Here is a 19,913-nt window from a genome sequence, read left to right on the forward strand (position 1 = left end):
TATAACACATATGTAAGAATTCTGTGTTAAAATGTCTGAAAAACTACTAGACCTTTGTTATATATTTTGTTGAGTACATTGTCCCAAATGTTTCCAACGATGTTCAAACCCAGAGAAATCCTGACCTCGACTGCGAACATTTGTGGTGGGGTTGTAATTCTCGTGCAAGAGTTTGCCAGACTACTGCACATTAGCCGTAAACTGGCTGGCATTCAGGTGAACCTCTAACCGAACTCAGCACTCACTCTCTCTCTTCTTTTTCCGACTCTCTCCTCTCTGTAACATTATGTTCATGAAGTAAAAATACTTTTCCCCTCCAGCTCCAGTCAGCAGTCACTGCCGCAGATCGCTGCTGCAGTCAGGTTGATAAACAGGAGTGATGATAAATCCACTTTTTAATCCCCCGATTTTAAAGAGTGATCTCTGAGCTCTCCTCCCGACGGTAAACATCGGATTAGAGCAGAATCTGATGTAACTTTGGGTGTTTATTCCTCCAGAAGGTCTCCCTCTTTTTTTTTGTTTTTGCTTTTTTATGATAGAGAGATCCCTTGTGGCAGAAATTGCATATTGTTTTGCATAATTGTTACATTTTAAGAAAACAGGATTCTATTTCTGAACTGTCCCTTATTTTTATAATGGTGCTGATGAAAAAAATCAGAGAAACAGAGACGCTGCCTGAGACAAAGTGCCAAGTGTTTGACACATTATTACTGAGTAGCTGTATTCAAAGCCCTTTTTCGTGAGTCTTTATTGAGTCGTGTGACAGAAAATACGTTTTTGCACTAACTGGCTTCCTCTGCTTAATGTCAAAATCAAAACGTGACCCCTCGTATTTCCTACTGAGAGACGCAGTCATTGTGATAGTTGGTATCCTTGTTCCTTCAGCCGAAACAACTTAAAGTTCCCCACCAAATGACCTTCTCACCTTTTGTTATTCACCGTTGTTGACTTTCCTCTCTGGCCCTCCTCTCCATCCTCTCCTTCCACTCCCACGATCTCATCTCAGTTTACTCTGGTTTGTCCTCACCGCTCCCTCACCCCAAACTCACCCACTCACCCCTTTGGCCTCCCCGTCCCCCCCTTCATAACCTAGCCTGCCGCCCCTCTCAGGTGATGATCACCTATCGAGCACCGGTTCACACAATCGTTTGGTCAATGCTCTAATTGCGTTTTCTCTCTGTGTGGGCTACACAGGGAGGGGATCGATCATCGGCTAATGAGAGATGTTGGGCGGGGAGGGTGGGGGTGGAGTCGAAGCGAAAAGCCGGTCGTTCTAAGAAGAGGCTACTGTATATGAGCTCTAACCCTCCTCCTCCTCCTCCTCCTCCTCCTCTATTAAACGCTCTCATTGCTATCATTCCTGAATCTCAGCTTCATTATAGCCCACACAGTATTGACCTTAAGTCAGACCTATCAATATCCGCACACACACAAAATGCAAAGGATTTAGGTGGTTGGTCTAAAGCAATGCGGCTTTGTGAAAAAGTTGATGAACCCTTGAAGTTAGCTGTCCAACTAACGTCTAAATCAAAGTGGTCTTTAAATGTATTATTAATATTTTCTATAATTGATCGGAGAGATGCAAACGTCATTGGTTATTTATCTCAAACGCTTTATTTGATGATTTGGCGTGCCGGTATACGTGTTTTAATTGACATCAGGGGCACATTGTTAAGAAATGTATTCTTGAACCACAGCATTTAGCATCTAAACTGACCGATGTTGAACTGAAGGTTCCTCAGGTTCCTGCGCCTAGCTAGCTAATTAGCTGTCCAGCCTGAAAGCTGACGTCAGCAGTGGACCTTCACCCTCGTAGCTCATTCATCAAGCCAATGTGCAGGACGAGATAAATGTCCTTGTTAGTGGAAAAGGAGGCGATATTAGCCAGAAAGCTAATATAGCTTGCAGTTTGAAGTTATGATACGAGGCAGGCGGCTGTTCGGCTGTCAGACTGTGATGGTACAGCTTTATTTAAATACTGTACCTGTTTACAGAGACAAAGACACAAGAGTATTTCAATTCCAGCTGTGCATTTGGATTATTTATGTATTCATTTATTTATTTTTCCCAACATTGAAGCGCAATGTTCTGTTTCTCAGTTTTGGTTCATAATTTCAGTCTGAAAAGTGACGTCAACGGCCGGCAGGACGTGACTCCTGGTTGCAAAAAAAAAAAAGTCTGATTGTGTATAAGCTTATGAGAAAATGACCCTATATCTGACTTGATTTATTACCTCAGTAAACAGTTTCCTCATGAGTTTATGGTCTCGATCTTTAGTTTCAAGTCTTCTTCAGCACAGCATGATGTTCATTTAGTAAATTATGGTCCCATGTAGAGTAAAATAGACGAGTATACTTCTGGGGGCGTGGCTTCCTCGTGATTGACAAGTTGCTACCACTCTCCTTTGATTCTCAGTCAGATCCAATCAGGACATCCTCCATCCTCTTGTCATTATATGGTCATTTCTGGCTCCAAATAAAAAACAAGATGGCGATGGCTGTAATGCCAAACTCAAGGCTTCCTCGGGACAGTTTCCAGTCACGTCTGTGGCAACAAAACTGTCTGTGTTTAACGAGACCTCGGGACATCTCCCACCTTGTTTGCAGCAACTAAAGCAGATATTTTTAAAGCCAACACATGATCTTTTCCTAAGTGTTTTTTGTGCCGGGTTATAAGCACAGCGTTGTCATACAATTTAAAGTTGCTACATGAAGAAATGTACAGTTTCAACATATCTGGTTTGCAGAAACGCACATTGCGGACATTTGTGAGAATTAATAGGTTTAATGTCAACATTGTCTCCTGCGACAAACCGACATGCAGCCCTCAGGACGTTTTCCTCCACCACAGATCAGCAGAAGTTTTGGGTAAAACACACAAAGAAGGAACGACTGTAGCTCTGAGATTCACACATGATGTAACCAATAACTCCGATAACCATTAACTCTGATGTACAAAAACCTTGAAAATCAGCCCTGAAATTGAGTTTTTTAAACGTCTGTATCGTGTTTATATATATTTATATATATCTATATATATTTGTTGCATGACACTCGTAACCACAGTGACGAAACACTTATCATCCTCTTTCGTAGTCTCATCTGTCTCGGCCTCATCCTGCCGTTTTTCCTGTTCTCCCTTTCACTTTCTCTTCCTCTCTCTCGCTCGCTGCTCTCACTGAGCGAGTGGGCTGCATATTGATTTTTAGTGTTGAACTTGCGTGGCTCTCTCTCTCTCTCTCTCTCTCTCTCTCTCTCTCTCTCTCTCGCCCCCACAGACACAAACTGACGGAGAAGTTGATTAGGAGCAGCTCTAAATATATCCTCCACCTCCTCCTCCACCTCCTCCGCCTCTTCTTCTTCTTCTTCCTCTTCCCCTCTCTCTCTCTCTCTCTCTCTCTCTCTTCTTCTCTCTCGCTCCCTCACCCACTCGCTCTCCCACACTGGTTCAATCGCTCATTCTCCTGCAATTTTTTTTTCTCTCTCTCGCCCGATTCGCCTGGACGCTGCTCTGCCAAGCGCTTTCTCTTCCTCTCTCCATTTCCTTTCCACTTCGCTCTGAGCATATCATTTGTCAGCCCTCCCAAAAAAAAAGAAAAAGAGAGAGAGAGAGAGAGATGGAGATGGAGAGACACAGGCGGTGTTGCCAGGTTTGGCTGGAAATCATGATAATTTGACAAATTCAGGAAACGATGAGCGGTGTCCATTTTTTCTGAATCCTGGGGGAATAAACGTTAACTTTTTATTTGCTGTGGGCGTATTTGGAAACATCGCACACACACATGCATCAACCTTTCTAACTTTTGACTCTCCACTTGGCCTGAATGAACCACACACACACATGCTGGAGTACAACACAAGCAATATGACATGCACGAGGCTCATCCTGCTCAGATTTTACAGATTACGCCGTAAAATACGGATAATTAACGAACAATCGTTGAGAGGAGCGGATCAGTTTTGGAGATTTTAACCAGATTTGATGTCGACACAAACATGTCGTGCGTTCGGTACAAAAGACGGCTGATGACTGCCTTTATGCAAAAAGAGGCTGCGGCTGAAAAGATCACAGTTGTCTCGCTGGAATTACAAAAAAAATGGAACAATAATGCAAAATTTCTCATTTGATTCATTCCTGCTTTTGAAGTCGCCTTGTGTTGACTTTTCACACGTGCTGATAAGACGTCCTTTATTTGGTTTGCATCCTCCTCCAGCGTGACATTTGCTTTACATGCTGCGGATAAAAAGTCTTTAATTAACCGTTACAGGTGCTGCAACATGCTCTCACTCTCAGCTTGTCAGATATGGCAGCTTGGTCAGTGGCCAGAGCGAATTCTCATCTTGTGTTACTCTCGTGAGTTTGATCGTGGGATCTTTTGTTTTTATTTTTTGCCCTGAACAGCCGGAACACTGCACATTAATTTGCTTTGTGTCATGACGCACCTCTTTAGTGTCCGTTTTTGCACATGAAGCACTCTGCACGTCAAGTTAGCAATAATTATTACCATGGTGAAACAGTCGGGGTTTGGTTAGGTTTAGGAAGAAGTCGTACTTTGGGTTATAATAAGTACAATCAGTCTCATAAAATTCCATTTTTTATGTTCATTAACTCACCTACGTTACGTTACATAACTTAAAAACGAATCACTTTGTGACTCTTGGTCACAAATGGGATGCGACCCTGGTCTCTGGATGAAAAAGTCTTCTCCTTAATAAGCTCTAACATAACTTGCAGCTGTTTTTCGCTCTGACTGAAGCTTGTGCTCTGCAGAAGAGACTAAAAATAGATGCAGAAACACATGAAAGAACAGTGTGATCTTTCCATCATGTTTCCTGTTGTTTTCATTGTTTGAGGTTCGATTGGCGCTCCTCTAATTACGTCACTTGTTGCGCCTTCTTCTTCTGCGTCGGTATAACGGTCCTCTGCCACCTAACGGCAGTTCTTCTACAGATTTCCTCAAAAATGTGGTTAAAAGTTGTAATGATTGGGGGGGCTTCAAGATGCTAAAATGCTCAGTAGAGCAACAATACGAGCAACACCTTTCACACTACACATGTAATCCATTGTTCTGTCCAATGTCCTTTATTGTGAAAACCACAAATGCTGAATCCAACATGTAGACGAAGATGAACGGGAACTCTCTGTCTGTGTGTGTTCTGGTGTGAGTGGAGATTAGTTGCGATGGTGTTCAGAGATATACGCTGGGTCCAGACGGGGAGAAGGAGCCGCTCTGTTTGTTCTGCACCCGTGTCGTCCGTCCTGGAGGTAAACACAACAAACCAAAGGCCTTCTGCAATTTAGCGCGCTGATTGCGGCGCGGGACAAACAAACAAACAAACACGCTCGCTGGGCCGTTCTCCTGGGCTCGAGTGTGTCCCCCAGATTTAAATCTCATTTGCCTCTCTCTTGGTTTTTAACTGAGCGCTGGAGCTGACGGAGCCGAGCAGCACCACAGGAGGGGGGGGGGGGGGGGAGGGGGGGGGGGGGTCTCATAAACTGAGCATCTTTCAGACAATGAGCACGTGGGCGTTTGGCTTTAGGCGTATTTGACAGGATCAAATGACTTACACAGAAAAGAAAATTCTGTCGTTTATGAAATAATCCCCCCATACTCATTTCATCCACATCCTCTCCTCTGCTTATTTCTCCCTTTCTTCTCACCTCCAACCTCCCCCCCCACCACCCACCACCCCCTCTCTTCAAACAGATCGAGGTAAAATGGTAATCTGTATTCATCGGCTGCTTTTAAGACACACTGACTTTGTTTTGGATTTGAAAATGCACATCACATATGCATGACGACACGAAACCTCAAGGCTCGTTTCCTCAGATCTGCCTGATTTTCTGTCGAATGAAGGAGCTGGAGGGAAATACAAGGTGTTTATCATGCTCTGATTGTTTGGGCTCCTTCTGTGTGTGTGCTTTATGATAAATATACGTGTGTGTGTGTGTGTGTGTGTGTGTTTAAATGTGTGTGTGTCTGTAAGAGTCCAAGGTGTTTTTTTTAATGCTTTGCTTAATAATGGGAGCAGTGAGTTCAAACAGGCGGTGACAGTGCAGGGTGTGTGTGTGTGTGTGTGTGTGTGTGCGTGCGTGTGTGTGTGTGTGTTCACACAGAGGCAGCTGATTGGAGGCATTTGCATACGCAGTTGACAGAGCGACATGAGTGTGAAACCTGGTTTGTTGCACCTTTCCTCCACTTCTCCTGACTCACCGCGCTGCATCGGTTTGCCCCTTTTCACTGCCGTAGGATCTGACTTCATACATTTCTTGACGTTACACAAATCTTTTTGTTTAATTAAACTGTATGAAGTGATTTATTGGAAACTTTTTAGTTTTTAAAGAATTATACATTATTATTTCTCACATTATGGCCGCTTAAAATCGTCCAGTGGTATCAGCAGTATTTCTTTTGTTATCGTAGATATGTACGGTCGCCCTTTTGTGACCTCAGACGTTTTTTAGTTCCTACCTGCCGTTGTTGCACAGGGGACGGCTTTGAGTGTAACAGAAAGTCAGATGTGTTTAACTGTTTTGTTGTGTTGCTGTTAAAGGAGCACTCTGTAGTTTTGGGGAAGACATTTTAATCAGAAGAGAAAGATCTTTACTGGAACAAACTAAATAAACAAACTCTTTGTTTTCATGACATTAACTGAACTGATATAACTCACAGCCCGCGGCGACTGAGGTACATCAAACATCAAGAACTCAAGGTGACACCTGATGCACGTAAGATATTTGTAAAAGTGAGCACACAACCTGTAACTCATCCACTCAGGCTGCAGCAGAGATAAACTTTCCAGACTTCAGGTAATTCAAAATGCCGCCGCCAGACTCCCCCACAAACAAAACATAATTTAGTTTCATTACGCCGGCTACCTGCACATGCTGCCTCCATGTGACCCTGAGGAGGAGATCGGGTAGGCTGCATCTTTGTCGTCTTCGTGAATCTCTTTTAAAAACACACTATTATGGCCACAACTATCAGTCAAACCTTATCTTGTGGAACATGTAGTGTTGAAATGCTGAATGTTTCAGTAAAATGTTTATTGTATTGTATCAATGTAAAACAAAACAAAACATGATTAATAACATTTAAGAGCTCAATCTATGCCCAACATTTAGCCTGAAGCCGACCACAGACCGGAGTCTGGATGCAGAGTCCTGCTCTCTGTGACTCCTGTGCAGCAGATACATTGCAGCACTTGTTTTGCGTGTGAACATAATTAAAGCAGCGATTATGTTTGTCAGCAGCGTAAATGGGAAACCATTTTAGTGCTATAGTAACGTAATTAGACGTGTTTAATCAGACACATTTTCATGGGTTAATTGTGTTTACTGTGTTTCATGAAGCCACGACGACCAACGACTCCTGAACACAGCTGATCTGAACTGCTTTTAATCTGTGACGTATGTTGTTTCTCATATATGCTTTCAGTGTGCCGTTTCCTTTTTGTTTCCTGGTGTGAAGTGTCTTTGAGTGCTATGAAAAGTTTTTATAAAGTACAGTCGGCTTTTCTTTAGAGGAATCCAGGCGAGAAACTGTGTTTTTCTTTGTATTTCAATGAAGTTAAATGTTCTGAACACAATATATTTTTCTCGAAGTGGCGCAAAAGTTTTTGTTTCTCTTGCTTCAACTAAGAAAATGTGTATTTTATAGTAGGAAAGTAAAGCAGTTTTGGTTTCATTCCCTTCCCTGAAAGGAAAAGTCCTCAACATTTTGGTGACAATTTAAAAAACAATCATTAATAAATGGTAAATGTATAGTTAATTAAACTTAAGTTAATAGTTATTTCACTTTAAAAGAAACAAAACATGCTTTATAAACCATTTATTAAGCAATTGTTTACTGTAAAAAGTTACAAGTGATGTTTAATACACTTTGTAAATGGTTAATAAATATTGTGTAGTTCATCTATAAACATTATAAAGTTGACACTGATGTTTATAAACCTTTACAATTTCTTATTCGATGGTTTATAAAACATTTAATTGTTCAACTGTGAAATAACAATTAACTAACTATTAACTAATGTTTAATTACCAACCATCTGTAACGCGATTCAAGCTAAAATCACGACGAACGTCGGGTCGGATTTATCGCTGATTGCCTTCGTGATTCATTCAGAAATGGACTCGAACGGGCCGTGACAGTCGACAGGAACATCTTCTAATGAAACTTATAAGTTCAACAAAAGAAAATCAGGAAAAAGAACAAATTGCTCGACGGTCGGTTCAACATGTTCCGTCGCTCCGGAGATGAAGATAAAGTTTTACCAGAGAGAGAAACCAGTTGTGAAGTTGATAATTAAAACCCAACAGTGGGCGGTGTCACCCGTCTGTTCCCTCAGGCAGACAGGTGTGTATATATATATATGCTTACTTACTTACTTACACAGATGCATCCACACCTTCTCCACGCCGCTCGGCCTGCCATCCTGATTATTATGCAGAAATTAAAGGCCGCGCAGACGAGAGCTAAACTCCATCTGATCTCTGCGATGCCTTTTTTTGCGCGAGCGTTTCGAGTCTATACGAGCGAAGGACAGAAATAGAGACAGGAGAGGAAGAGGAGAGAGATGCTGTCAACTCTCTCCATCCTCCTCCTCCTCCTCCTCCTCCTCACTGAAGCAGATGTCCAATTGAGTCTATTTAAAGCCGGTGCAGTATGGCTGCTGATGCTGAGAGCGCCGAGCTGTAGCTTTGCATTAACCGTTGTCGTACCTACGGCGTGCTCGACTCGGACCGTCTTCCGTGTGAACTTCCGACTTCAAACTCATTATTGGAGAAAACCTGATGTTTTAACTTCTTCTAATCTTTTTAAATCTCATGCAAGCGAAAACAAGACTGTGTTATGTCTTCGTACTCAAAGGGCATTGCTCCAAACCAACTGTCTAAAACAAAACCGCAGCGGTTTCCTGTCAAACGGCCGGTTATCTGCGAGTGCGATGACTAATATAACCCCTGAAAAATAACAAACCACTTGTGGTGGAACTCCAATGGCTCTGGCAGAGACTTTTTTTTTCAGTCCCACTCTGTGTCTGTTGTCCCAGACAATTATCTGAAACAGACACAGCGCTGACACTCGGGGCTCATCTGTTTTTTCCCGATGAGCAAATAGATAGAAGCTGAGAATAGGTGGGACTTGGCTGCTGCCTTGTCACTCCTCGCCAGCAGTGACGCATCTGCTGCCGCCATGTCGAGGGGAGGGGGGAGAGAAGAAGAAGAGAAAGAGAGAGAGAGAGAGAGAGAGAGAGAGAGAGAGAGAGAGAGAAAACATTATCAACAGGATGTGGTGGTGTCAGACAGGAAGTGAGCGCTGACAGGGGTTTGCAGAGAGCAGTGAGACGATCTGCAGCGCTGAACACCAACCGTCAGCTGTAAAAAGACGCGACATGTCGGCTCTGTCAAGTGGTTTCTGACCCGCTGATGAAACATCACAGTGCTTCAGTCTTACAGAGATTTAAACCTGCTTTAATTTAAATAACTGCTTTCATCATGTTTTTAATCTTTTTTATTCACAGAGTCGTCGGAGGTAAATCTTTAAAGGGACAGTGAAGAAATTCAAGCTCTGAATTTTAATATTTATAATATTAATGAGGTAATAATACAAACATTGTTCTCAGAAGAAAACACTGTTTGAAGCTCGAAAGGTGGCAGGGTCCGCCACATATAAACAAAGCAAAACAGTATGAAATTGTCCTTTAAGGTCGGTTTGTTTATTCAGTCGTGAAAACAAAGACAGCTTCTCCTCTGATTGAAATTTCTACATACTGCACCTTTAAAAAAAGTGAAACTGTGACTTGTCTTTTATTCTTGTAACTCTTTCCTCTCAGTGGAGTGATTCTGAGTTTTCTGAATGCAGAACATTTCAGAATAAATGTAATTTCTTTGCATTCAAACAAGTTCGTTTTCATGTAAAACATCTGCTCCCCGCTGACAAAAAGACACGAAGAAGAAAGATTTTAAGCCTAAAAAATGAAAACAAGTCGCTGGATGGACACTTTTTACAGTGTGCAGAAAAAAAAGAAAAAAAAGAAAAAGGTGTGTAAACTCTTATTCCCCCGGTGCATTTAAAAAAAATGGGTAAATGAGTTTCCTAGGTGGGGTTTACCCTCCTCTACTGTACATCTCTGCATTCCCAGCAGCAGCGGAGGGAACCGGAGGAAGCTCTGAGACGCGTCCGCAGCGCGCAGCCTGAGTACGGGAGGGGGCGGAGGGAGAGAGAGAGAGAGAGAGAGAGAGAGAGAGAGAGAGGGAGAGAGAGAGAGAGAGAGCTGTGACAGCGCTCATCACCCACTGAACAACCAGGACGGGTTGCATCCGAGCAATCGCTGCCATTCGCAGACGGAGTTTACAGCCTTTGCGCCGCTTTTTCTTTCGATCTTTTTCTGCCGCACCCCCTCCCTGTCCCGGTGCTGCCTCAGCCAGTCGACCATGGTTTCTATAATTTCAGACCTGGACCCTCTGAAAAGCTGGAACGTGTTAAGGTAAGCGCCCCGGTCAGTTTTCCTCCCACAGCCCCCCTCGCCATTGTGATCGCAGAGAAGAGGGGAGAGAGAGATAGAGAACGAGAGAGAGAGAGAGAGAGAGAGAGAAGTGCGCTGCTGGTGTGTTGTTGTGTTTTTTTTTTTTTATTATTTGGAGAGAATAAGGGAGGGACGCGGTTCGAGCATTGCAGCTCGCCGCCTTCTGGGCTCTGGTTCCGGCGCTGTGCGGTGCGTAATTACGCACGGATTGCGCCGTTTGGCTCTAATGTGCGCTCTTTCTACTTTCTGGGCTCTTCTTCTTCTTCTTCTTCTTGTTCTTCTTCTCCTCCGCTCCGCTGCTCTGTCATGAGTCTGACGCATGCAAGCTGCTCCGTGTCTGCGTACATCTCATTAACCCCGCGATGCTGCCCCGCGCGGCGCCTCATCATCACCGAGCATCTCCAAAAAAACTTCGTCCATTCCGGCGCAGAAGTAAGAATAACACTCGTTTATCACCCTCACCCCCCCAACTCCCCTCCCCTCCCTACTCCTCCTCCCCTCCCCTCTTTTCCACCCATGCTGATTTGGTCCCCTCCAAATGTTGAAGAGCCTCACACGCGCGCGCTGCCAAACAGTCCGCCCCTCCAGGAATTTATCTTGAAACATTTACTCGTGGCTGATTGCCTGCAACGCAGCGCTTTTTAGAGAACATTAAATTTTATCTCCCGAGCTCCAAAACATGTTTACCAGCGCTGCTCGGCAACAGCAGCCGGGTTACTTACACCTCTGGCAGCAAAGGGATGCAGATCTGCCTCACCCAGCCTCCCCCCTGAGGTCAAAGGTCAAACTCCTTCCCGCTCACCTCCACTCTCCTTTTTTTTTTTTTTTGTCAAACAGCTATTAGACTCGCAGGCAGGACACATGGCTCTATCTCGGACCTGCAAATCACTATGAATACATTCGCTGTCATTAAGGGTCTCGGCAGAAAAGCCTATGAATTTAAAAAGCCAGAATTTAAAAAGGCCTTGTCCCTGAATATTTCAGCCATTTGATAAATAAGTCATTATTCCCTCGACAGACTCGGCGGCAGCGGCGGGGACTATCGCAAATTCTATTTTAGAAGCGGAGCGAGGAGACAGAACCCTCAAGACCCTCAAATTATTCTTTTAATGCTGCCTCTCCCCTCTTTTATCATTTTTATCCCCCCCTCCACACACACACACACACACACACACACACACACACACACACACACACACACACACTCCTCTTCTGCCCACCATCATTATCCACAAATCCAAAATAGAAAATGAGCGGAGTAATGTAGAGCAGGCATATTTCAGTAAACCGCTGATGGACGGAGGAGGGGGGGCTAAATGATGTCATTCCCAAACAGGCGGCGATGACCATCCGGACTGAGAAATAGGGCACGCAGCTGACCTGACACACACACACACACACACACTCATAAATAGCCGCAGCAGAGAGTTTCTCTGCGGACGCGCTCTCTCCGCTCCTCTCGGTCTATTTGCTTAACAGGGACAGATCTCCTGGTGGCGTTAAAAATGTCACTTCGAGCTAATTTTAGCGCGGATAACGAGCCGATAATCGACCTCAAGTATCGGCCTCGCGGCGGCCATGTTGGCTTTTTCCGAGCTGAAAGGTCAAAGGTCAAAAGTAATGAGATGCAAACTTTTTTTTTTTTTTTTTTTAAGCAGGAAACGCGAGAAGAGATTTTTTATTTTCGGTTCTCTTGAGAGCAAGAAGAGACGGATCGGTCAATCGAGAAGGAAAGCAAAGGAGGAGAGAGGAAAGGAAGGATGGGAGGAGACGAGGAGGAGACAGGAGGATTACCTTCCCTCCGTCTCTCCTTCCTCTCTTCTCTTTATTAAACCTTTGTTCTTGCAGATTAGAGGCAGGAGCAGCTGTCCCTCTCCAAAGACCGCCGCATCTTAATAAAGACCAGCTTACTGCCGGCCCGTCGCTCACACTCTCTCTGGGGTCACACACACACTCACACACACACACACACACTTTCACCAACATGCTCGCTCATTCCCTCACACACACACAAAAACGAGCACTCACGCCCACAAACGTTTTTCTCAATCATTTATGATAATGAGGCACCTCGGCAGCGGCAGCGGCGTTCGCTTGCATCGTTTTTTCCCCCTAATGAGACTCACCTCCATCGCACGCACACACACACACACACACACACACACACACACACACACACTCAGTGGTAACAAGAAAGTGTGTGTGTGCACCAGGAGGGAGTGAAACAAAGATAAGAGAGCAGCACAAACACTCGATTTTTACATTTTCTAACAGGAGACGACGCAGCTGACGCCTGAATCTGTGGCGTTGCTGTCGAGCGGCGACGGCGGCTGCGCTGTCGTGAGAATCAATCTCGGGCTGGTGAAACATGACAAACACAGAAGCGTCGTTAAGATTTTAAAAAACATCACATCGGAGCGGATGAGAGACGAGACCTCGCCTGCTGTAGCACAATTAGGCGACATGATCTGCATATTAGCACGATTAGCTGATTAATGCAGCTCTGTGGAGTATGATTCACTTCAAAATGCAATAAGGAGCAAAATGCAAGTGACAAAATGTGTGTGTGTGCATGTGTTGAGGCGAGTGTGATCTGATCAGCGGCGGTAGGGGTGTGTCGTCTGCATTCACTCCCCTCTGCAGACACACACACACACACACACACACACACACACTCCGGAGGGGAGAGCAGTGGTTGGATGTTAGGAGTCTTGTCGGTGCCTCTCGCGGTGCACGCCACATATCTGAAGTGCAGTTCAGTTATTCCATAATGAGAAACAGCATGCATATTAATTCCATCTGATTACATCCAGCTACCACACACACACACACACACACACACACACGCTCGATGAAGACGAGGTGTGTTCTGTATTCAATTAGTGTGAGGAGAGAGATTCTGTTAGATTCTTCTGTCGGAAACATGAAGAGAAAAAGAGAAAAAGGACCAAAACTAGAAAATGTCTCCGCTTTCTCTTCCCCTCCGATCGTCTCCACCGTCGGCCAATCATCTTAAATCCTTCCCCTCACGCAGGTGAACCGACCGTCCTGCAGCGCTCCGAGCGAAAAAAAGAAAAAGTGGAAGGGGAGGTCGACAGCGTGAGGGGGGCTTGACCTTTGACCCCGCCGTGTTGGTTTTAATTAATCCACTTAAAGGGTTCGTCCGCTCGCGTTGTGTGTCGCTTTGTATCCCGGGCCGGACCGAGGAGGAGGAAGAGGCACAAATCCGTCCAGCCTAATTACCAGGACCACCGTTTGAATCTTTAAATCCTCCCCCCCTCCTCTGATCGTGTGGCGCTTTATCTACAAGACAGAACCCTTTTCTCCTGCCAGGATTAGACTGGTTTTAACTGAAGGGTCCGAGTGAAGACATTTCGTAGTGATAGTCGGTGTTTTATATTTAAACTCGAGCGCTTTCAAGGTTAGAAATCGACAGATTTTAAGTGTTTTTTTCCCCCCAGAATTTCAAAATCATCATGATGGACAAAACGGCTGCTTTGCCATCACTTTGAATCCAAATCCAACTTTGGAGAAGCTTCTCCCTCTGACATCCTTTCCATCTTTCCATCTGTGTGTTCTCACATGTAGAAAATGAAGCTTATTTGTGTTTTTGCGAGACTTTTTTCCACGGTGCTCTGATCAGTCTCTCTGTCCTGATTTGCTCCCTGAACGACTTGAATTTTGACTCGTGTGAGCGATGACGTCGTTTCAGTCACGTGACGTCCTAAAGAGCCGTTTTCCCAGGGTTCACTCCGGGTTCAGAGGAAACACTTCAGATGTAGCGGTGGCACTGCGGTTGTTTTTTGGCACCCCACCTCGGAGATCTGCTGCCCCGGAGCCCGTCGAGAGGTCGATGTCGGGGGCAGAAAAAGAGCTCAAACTGTAAATTTATCTTCATATTTTGATTTGCAGAGTCAACTTTGGGATGATTTCTACAATTATAAAATATCAGAAGCGATGTTTAAATCATAACTGGACATTTTCCTGGTGTTTCTGCTCGACTGGAGCTCGTTTTTTTACCCACCACGTCACTTAAACGACGTGATGCAGGAGGAAGTCAGGTGACACCGTTTTTAAAATGAAAGCAGTGGCAGCGGGACAAAATATCGGGATGCCCGCGGGTGGTGGGGGGGGGGGCTTAAAATTCACTCCCCGCTTCCCACAGCTGTCAGTCAAAGCCTCGCGAGCGCCGAAGAACAATACGGCATTCAGCATCCGAGTGACGGAGGCGGACAGGGCGGGCAGGAGGAGAAAGAGAGGGGAGGGCTGAATTCCTCCGAAACCCCCTGGAATCAGCGAGGGATAATTACATAGTCGAGTGCGAGAGTGCGTCACAAAAACACAAAGGGGGAGGCAGCAGGGATGACAGAGAGGGAAGAGCCGCCGAGGAGACGGGAAGAGGAGGAACTAGAGGAGAGGATGAGGAGCGAGGCTCGTCCAGGTGTGAAGCAAACACTGTTTCAATAACAAAGTTGGATATTGTTCAGTCGGTGCTGCCTCTGATATGATAAGTGATATTACATTATCAGTGTGGGATTTACTCGAGTGTCCTGAAGTTCCTGTTTGAGGAGATTTTAACTTTTAGCTCCACGAAAGTTAACGGTGAACCTCGAGCCCAAAACCAAGCACCGAGATGTGAAATGTCACGACACTACGGAAGCCCAGAGAGGCAAGTGAACAGTTAAATCGTGGTGATGCATTTAATGACATCTGATCTGATCTGATCTGAAGTTACCAAACTGTTTTCTCTCGCCTCTCAGGGCCTCCGTAGTCTCATGATTTCTGCCCACCATGCACAAAAAAGGGATTAGGGGTCCTGCTGTACATTGGCGTATTTTAAAGAGAATATAACTGAAGATAAACAGCAATTTATATTTTAATTTTCTTCTCTAAACATCTGGCGGGCCAAATCAAACCCTGTGGTGGGCCAGCTCGGGGATCAGCTCTGATTTAAGACAAGAAAAGCGAAAAAATCCTGACATTTTTGGGGGAATTTGTTACTTTTTGCATTTGAAACCATCAATCAATCCTCAGAACTGCTGCTGAATATCTTTATCATCTGCTGAGTAATCATTTCAGTGGCACAAATGTATATAAAGTTGTTAAAATGAGCTCCAGTTAGAGCATTTAAACACGTCGCTCACGATGATCCGACGTCATGTGTGTGCTGTGTATTAATAGAGCGGCAGTCGAACGAGGTGTGAAGCTACTTGGATCGCATGATGACACATCTCACCTCGTGATAAATTTAGTTAATAGCTGACACTCTGAGTAAAAACCACACTCGTTAGATATGTGGTGAAAAAGCACCTCGGCTCTTTTTTCCCCCCTGAAGGTTAAATGTTTGATTTCACAAGAGATTTACAGAACACGGTCTGACAGAGTCATGCAGCACGTTTAACACTCTGCCTGTTGTATTGCAGTAAAGGATCTGTTTTATCGGATTTTCTAAACACGGAGGCATGAAAATGTTTATTATGGTTGTTTTGTGCTGATTCTGAGACTTTTGTCGAGTTTTTCCGAGCGTTAAAAAACATCCGGTGAAACGAAAACGGACGAATTTTTTGAAATATGTGTCAAAATGTCAGAGAGCTGTTTTCTGTGTCTCCTCCTGCCGTCAGAGTCAGAACCCCGGTATTGTTCAGCCTTCAGTCACAGCGCAGCATCACCATCAGCCTCTCAGACACAGTGCTGCTTACAGTGTGTGTGTAGTGTGTGTTGACGTAGGTGTGTGTGTGTGTGTGTGTGTGTGTCCCATCCTCTGCATGCGTTGCCAGACTCTGCATTCATCTCGCTTGAATTCTTCCAAAAGTAAGATTACCTACCGCAGGCTTACAGATCAGACACCACACACACACACACACACACACACACACACACACACAGACACACACAGAGGACATCGTCTGTCCCTTTAATGTTATTTTTGACTAAAACAAGTGTTGTTGTCACGGCGGATGCTGTAGATGCTTTTTTTCCCACCACCCCAACAACAGAGATCAGCTTATTCAACAGCAGCCTGCAGGGATTTCAAACAAGACTGCAGCACACACACCTCACATGACGGCCTGCGTGTGTGTGTGTGTGTGTGTGTGTGTGTGTCTGCAGACAGTACAGAATCAGTGAGTATGAGGTAATCAGACAAGACAAAAGTTTCTTTCTGAGCTCTTTTTTCTTTCTGTCAGTCCTTTATTTCTCAGTTTTTCTTGCCTTTTCCTTCGTCATGTTGTCTCTTTGTGTCTCCTTCTGTTGTTTTTCTTTTTATGTCTTTGTCTTTTTTATTTCTTTTGTTTTATCATCACTTCAACCTGCCTTTCCCTTCGACTCTCCCTCATTTCTCTCAGTCTGTCTTTTTTCTTCAATTTACTTTTCTGTCTTCTTTCTTCCTTTCTTTTTACTTTTGGACTTCTAGTTTCCTTTCTTTTCTTTTCCAGTTTATTCTCTATCCCAACTTGACCTGCTCAGTGCAACAATGCATTAGCCTCTACACACACGCATCAAACACACACACACACACACACACACACAACACACACACACACACACACACACACACACACACACACACACACACACACACACTTAACACCATTGGCCCAAAGTGACAAATCTGTTTAATAATGCACCACCTGGAGCGCAGCACTCTATCTCTATCTCTCTCGCTCGCTCGCTCGTGCTCTCTCTCCCTTGCACCAACCCCTCCTCACACACACACACACACACACACACACACACACACACACACACTAATCATTCCCTTTGGCTGTATTTTTGTGCTGTACTTTGTTACAGTCTTATTCTCACGACGACCAGGCCCACAAAGAAGCTTTATACCTGCGAGTGTGTGTCTGTGTGTGTGTGCATGTGTGGATGTGTGTGTGTATCCCCCGGCGACACACACAACCGCCTTTGTGCCGTATGGCTTAAGAGACACAGGAAGGATGGAGTAGACCCTCTCCTCCTCCTCCTCCTCCACCTCCTCTCTTCTTATAGTTTCTCCTTCACCTCCCGGTCGTTATCCGCGGCGGATTTCCTCCACGCTCAGACTCCTCCACCTCCTCCTCAGCGTTTCTTCCCTCGCAGTGATCCTCTACACGCATGTAACCGGGTGGAGGAAGACGATGAGGGGGGGAGAAAGAGAGAAGGGTGGTGGTGGTGGAGAGGGGGGGGAGAAAAATAGATCTTGTCTGAATAAATAAACAGCTTTCACTTGCAACCGAATCGGAAAAGCTTAGTGGAGTAAAAGAGGAGGAGGAGGGGGTGAGGAAGAGGAGGGAGGAGGAAGGAGGAGGAGGAGGAGGAGGAGGAGGGGAGTGAGAGTCAGCGAAGAAAGAAAAACATTGGCACCCTGCCCGGTGAAAATAAGAAAAAAAAAAGGAATTAAATCTCTTTGTGTGTGTGTGTGTGTGTGTGTGTGTGTGTGTGTGTGTGTGTGTGTGTGTGTGTGACTGATGGATGCTCAAAGTGAAGCCAAAAAACAAAAAACAAAAACTGCACACAATGCACGACCAGAGGCCAAATGCAAAAAAAAAAACAACTGACCAATCAGAGCGAGTGTTTGGATGTGCAAGGATCACTTCAATAGGTCAGACTCAAACTGTGCAGCACCAGAGGCTATCTGTAAAGGAAATCACTCCTCTTCATGTAGATGCAGACGCTCTCCAAATATTAATGTTTTCACTTCACACACAAAAGAAACCGAACAAGTTGATGATAATTGAGGCGATAAATGTTGCAGATAATATTAAAAACTCTCATCCGGTTTTATATTGTTGTCATAACGAGTCGGAGTTGATTGAATAAACTGAAGAGCATCATCGTTAGCAGCCCCCGTTGGTTTCACTGGGAATTTCTATTGCTCCACGGTGTAAAATATAGCTTTTTCTGAATGAGGTTTGGCATGAAAACGGTCAAAAAGACGGCCGTCAGCACCTTCATTCCAGAAAATAACCCGACGAGCTTTCACAAACCCGCGTCGGTCACACCGCAGAGAGGGAAAAAATACAGAGAGGATGAGAGGGAGAGCTAATGAATTATGGGTGGCCTGTGAATAGACAGAGAGAGAGAGAGAGAGAGAGGTCTGTGCTCTGTCGCTCTCTTCCTCCTCCTGGGTTATGGAAGTGTCACGCTGTGAGTGTTGCCATGCAGATGGTGACCCTGGAGTGTTGCAAAAGCGAGGAGGAGGAAGGAGGAGGAGGGGGAAGAAGAAGAAGGAGAAGAAGGAGGAAGAAAAAACAGCAAGCCGAAGAGAAAAAGAGAGAATAGTTTTTTATGGTTTGAATACAGGAAGTGAAGCTGACTGACTGCAGAGGGGCCGTCATGCAACCAGTGTTGGTCTGCTGATAACTGCCACGTTTGGATATCAAATGCATCGATCGGTCAGCAATATAATCACATCGCGATCGAGGGAGATGCCTCTTTATTTGTTTGTCTCTTCTGCTTGAGAGGGAGGGTTGGGGGTCAGAGGTCGGAGGCTGCATGGCATCGACAGAGGAGATAAACCAGAGCACGAATAAGAGATTGAAAGCATGCAGCTCCACGAAGGAGATCACTCACATACTTACACAACTGTTGAAGAAGAGGGGAGAGCGCTGCAGGGTGGAGTCCAGATAGCGGGAATACTGTATGATGTAACAACCAGAGCTGATTCGCTCCAGACTCACAGTGTGTGTGTGAGTGTGTGTGTGTGTGTGTGTGTGTGTGTGGAAGAGAGGAAAACCCCCTTTTGCAAGCCAGCGCTGAACATTAGCTGCTCTCGTTGTCCACTTTTTTGAAATGTGAGTTTAGATTCAGAGGTCCAGTGTGTCAGATTTAAGGGTAGAAACTGAAATATGATGTTCACGATCAGGTTTTAATGTGTGCACAATCACCTGAGCTAAGAGTTGTTGGCAGGGAATCATGTTTATGTTAGTTTAGAATGAGCCTTTTATATCTACAGAGGGAGAAACAGACCTAACAGTGACTCCAGAGAGGGCCTTCACCGTTATCTTTGTCTTTTTAGCAGCCGCCGTAGGGGAGGGTGAGATGAGGTGTATTCAGTTGGTTGCATCAGCTGCTCCCGTTCATGCTTCACTCTCAGTGGCTCATTCGTCAGCTAACGTGGAGCCAGGTGTACACAGGTGGCTTTCACCCTCACGCCAGCGCTGTCTGCTGCTACGTCGCCCTCCATCCTCGTCCTTACAGTTGTTGACCAAGACACCCAGGTACAAAAAGCACTTGGTTAGGGTCAGGAAAAGATTGCATGCTGGCGTGAAATACCTGGTTCTGTCACCACAAACAGCTGGAAACTGTCCTGAGTTCTCACTTAAATCACGCAGTGTTGTCGGTGAATACACGGCTGGAGATGTTTTGACTTAACGCCACAAATATCTGTTTTTTGTCGAC

At 45.0% G+C, this 19,913-nt stretch overlaps 1 protein-coding gene across 1 annotated transcript in view; it reads left to right on the forward strand.

Annotated features, from left to right (window-relative positions):
- The first annotated feature begins 10,362 nt into the window (after positions 1-10,362).
- The window catches only part of celf2 (cugbp, Elav-like family member 2), a 217,114-nt gene continuing 207,563 nt past the window's right edge, over positions 10,363-19,913 (forward strand). The window contains exon 1 of the mRNA XM_073480483.1: positions 10,363-10,490. Within this exon, the coding sequence (XP_073336584.1) occupies positions 10,438-10,490 (53 nt within the window). The 5' untranslated portion in view covers positions 10,363-10,437. The remainder of the gene's footprint in view (positions 10,491-19,913) is intronic.

This window comes from Pagrus major, chromosome 14, assembly GCF_040436345.1.
Source record: "Pagrus major chromosome 14, Pma_NU_1.0".
Classification (NCBI taxonomy): Eukaryota; Metazoa; Chordata; class Actinopteri; order Spariformes; family Sparidae; genus Pagrus; species Pagrus major.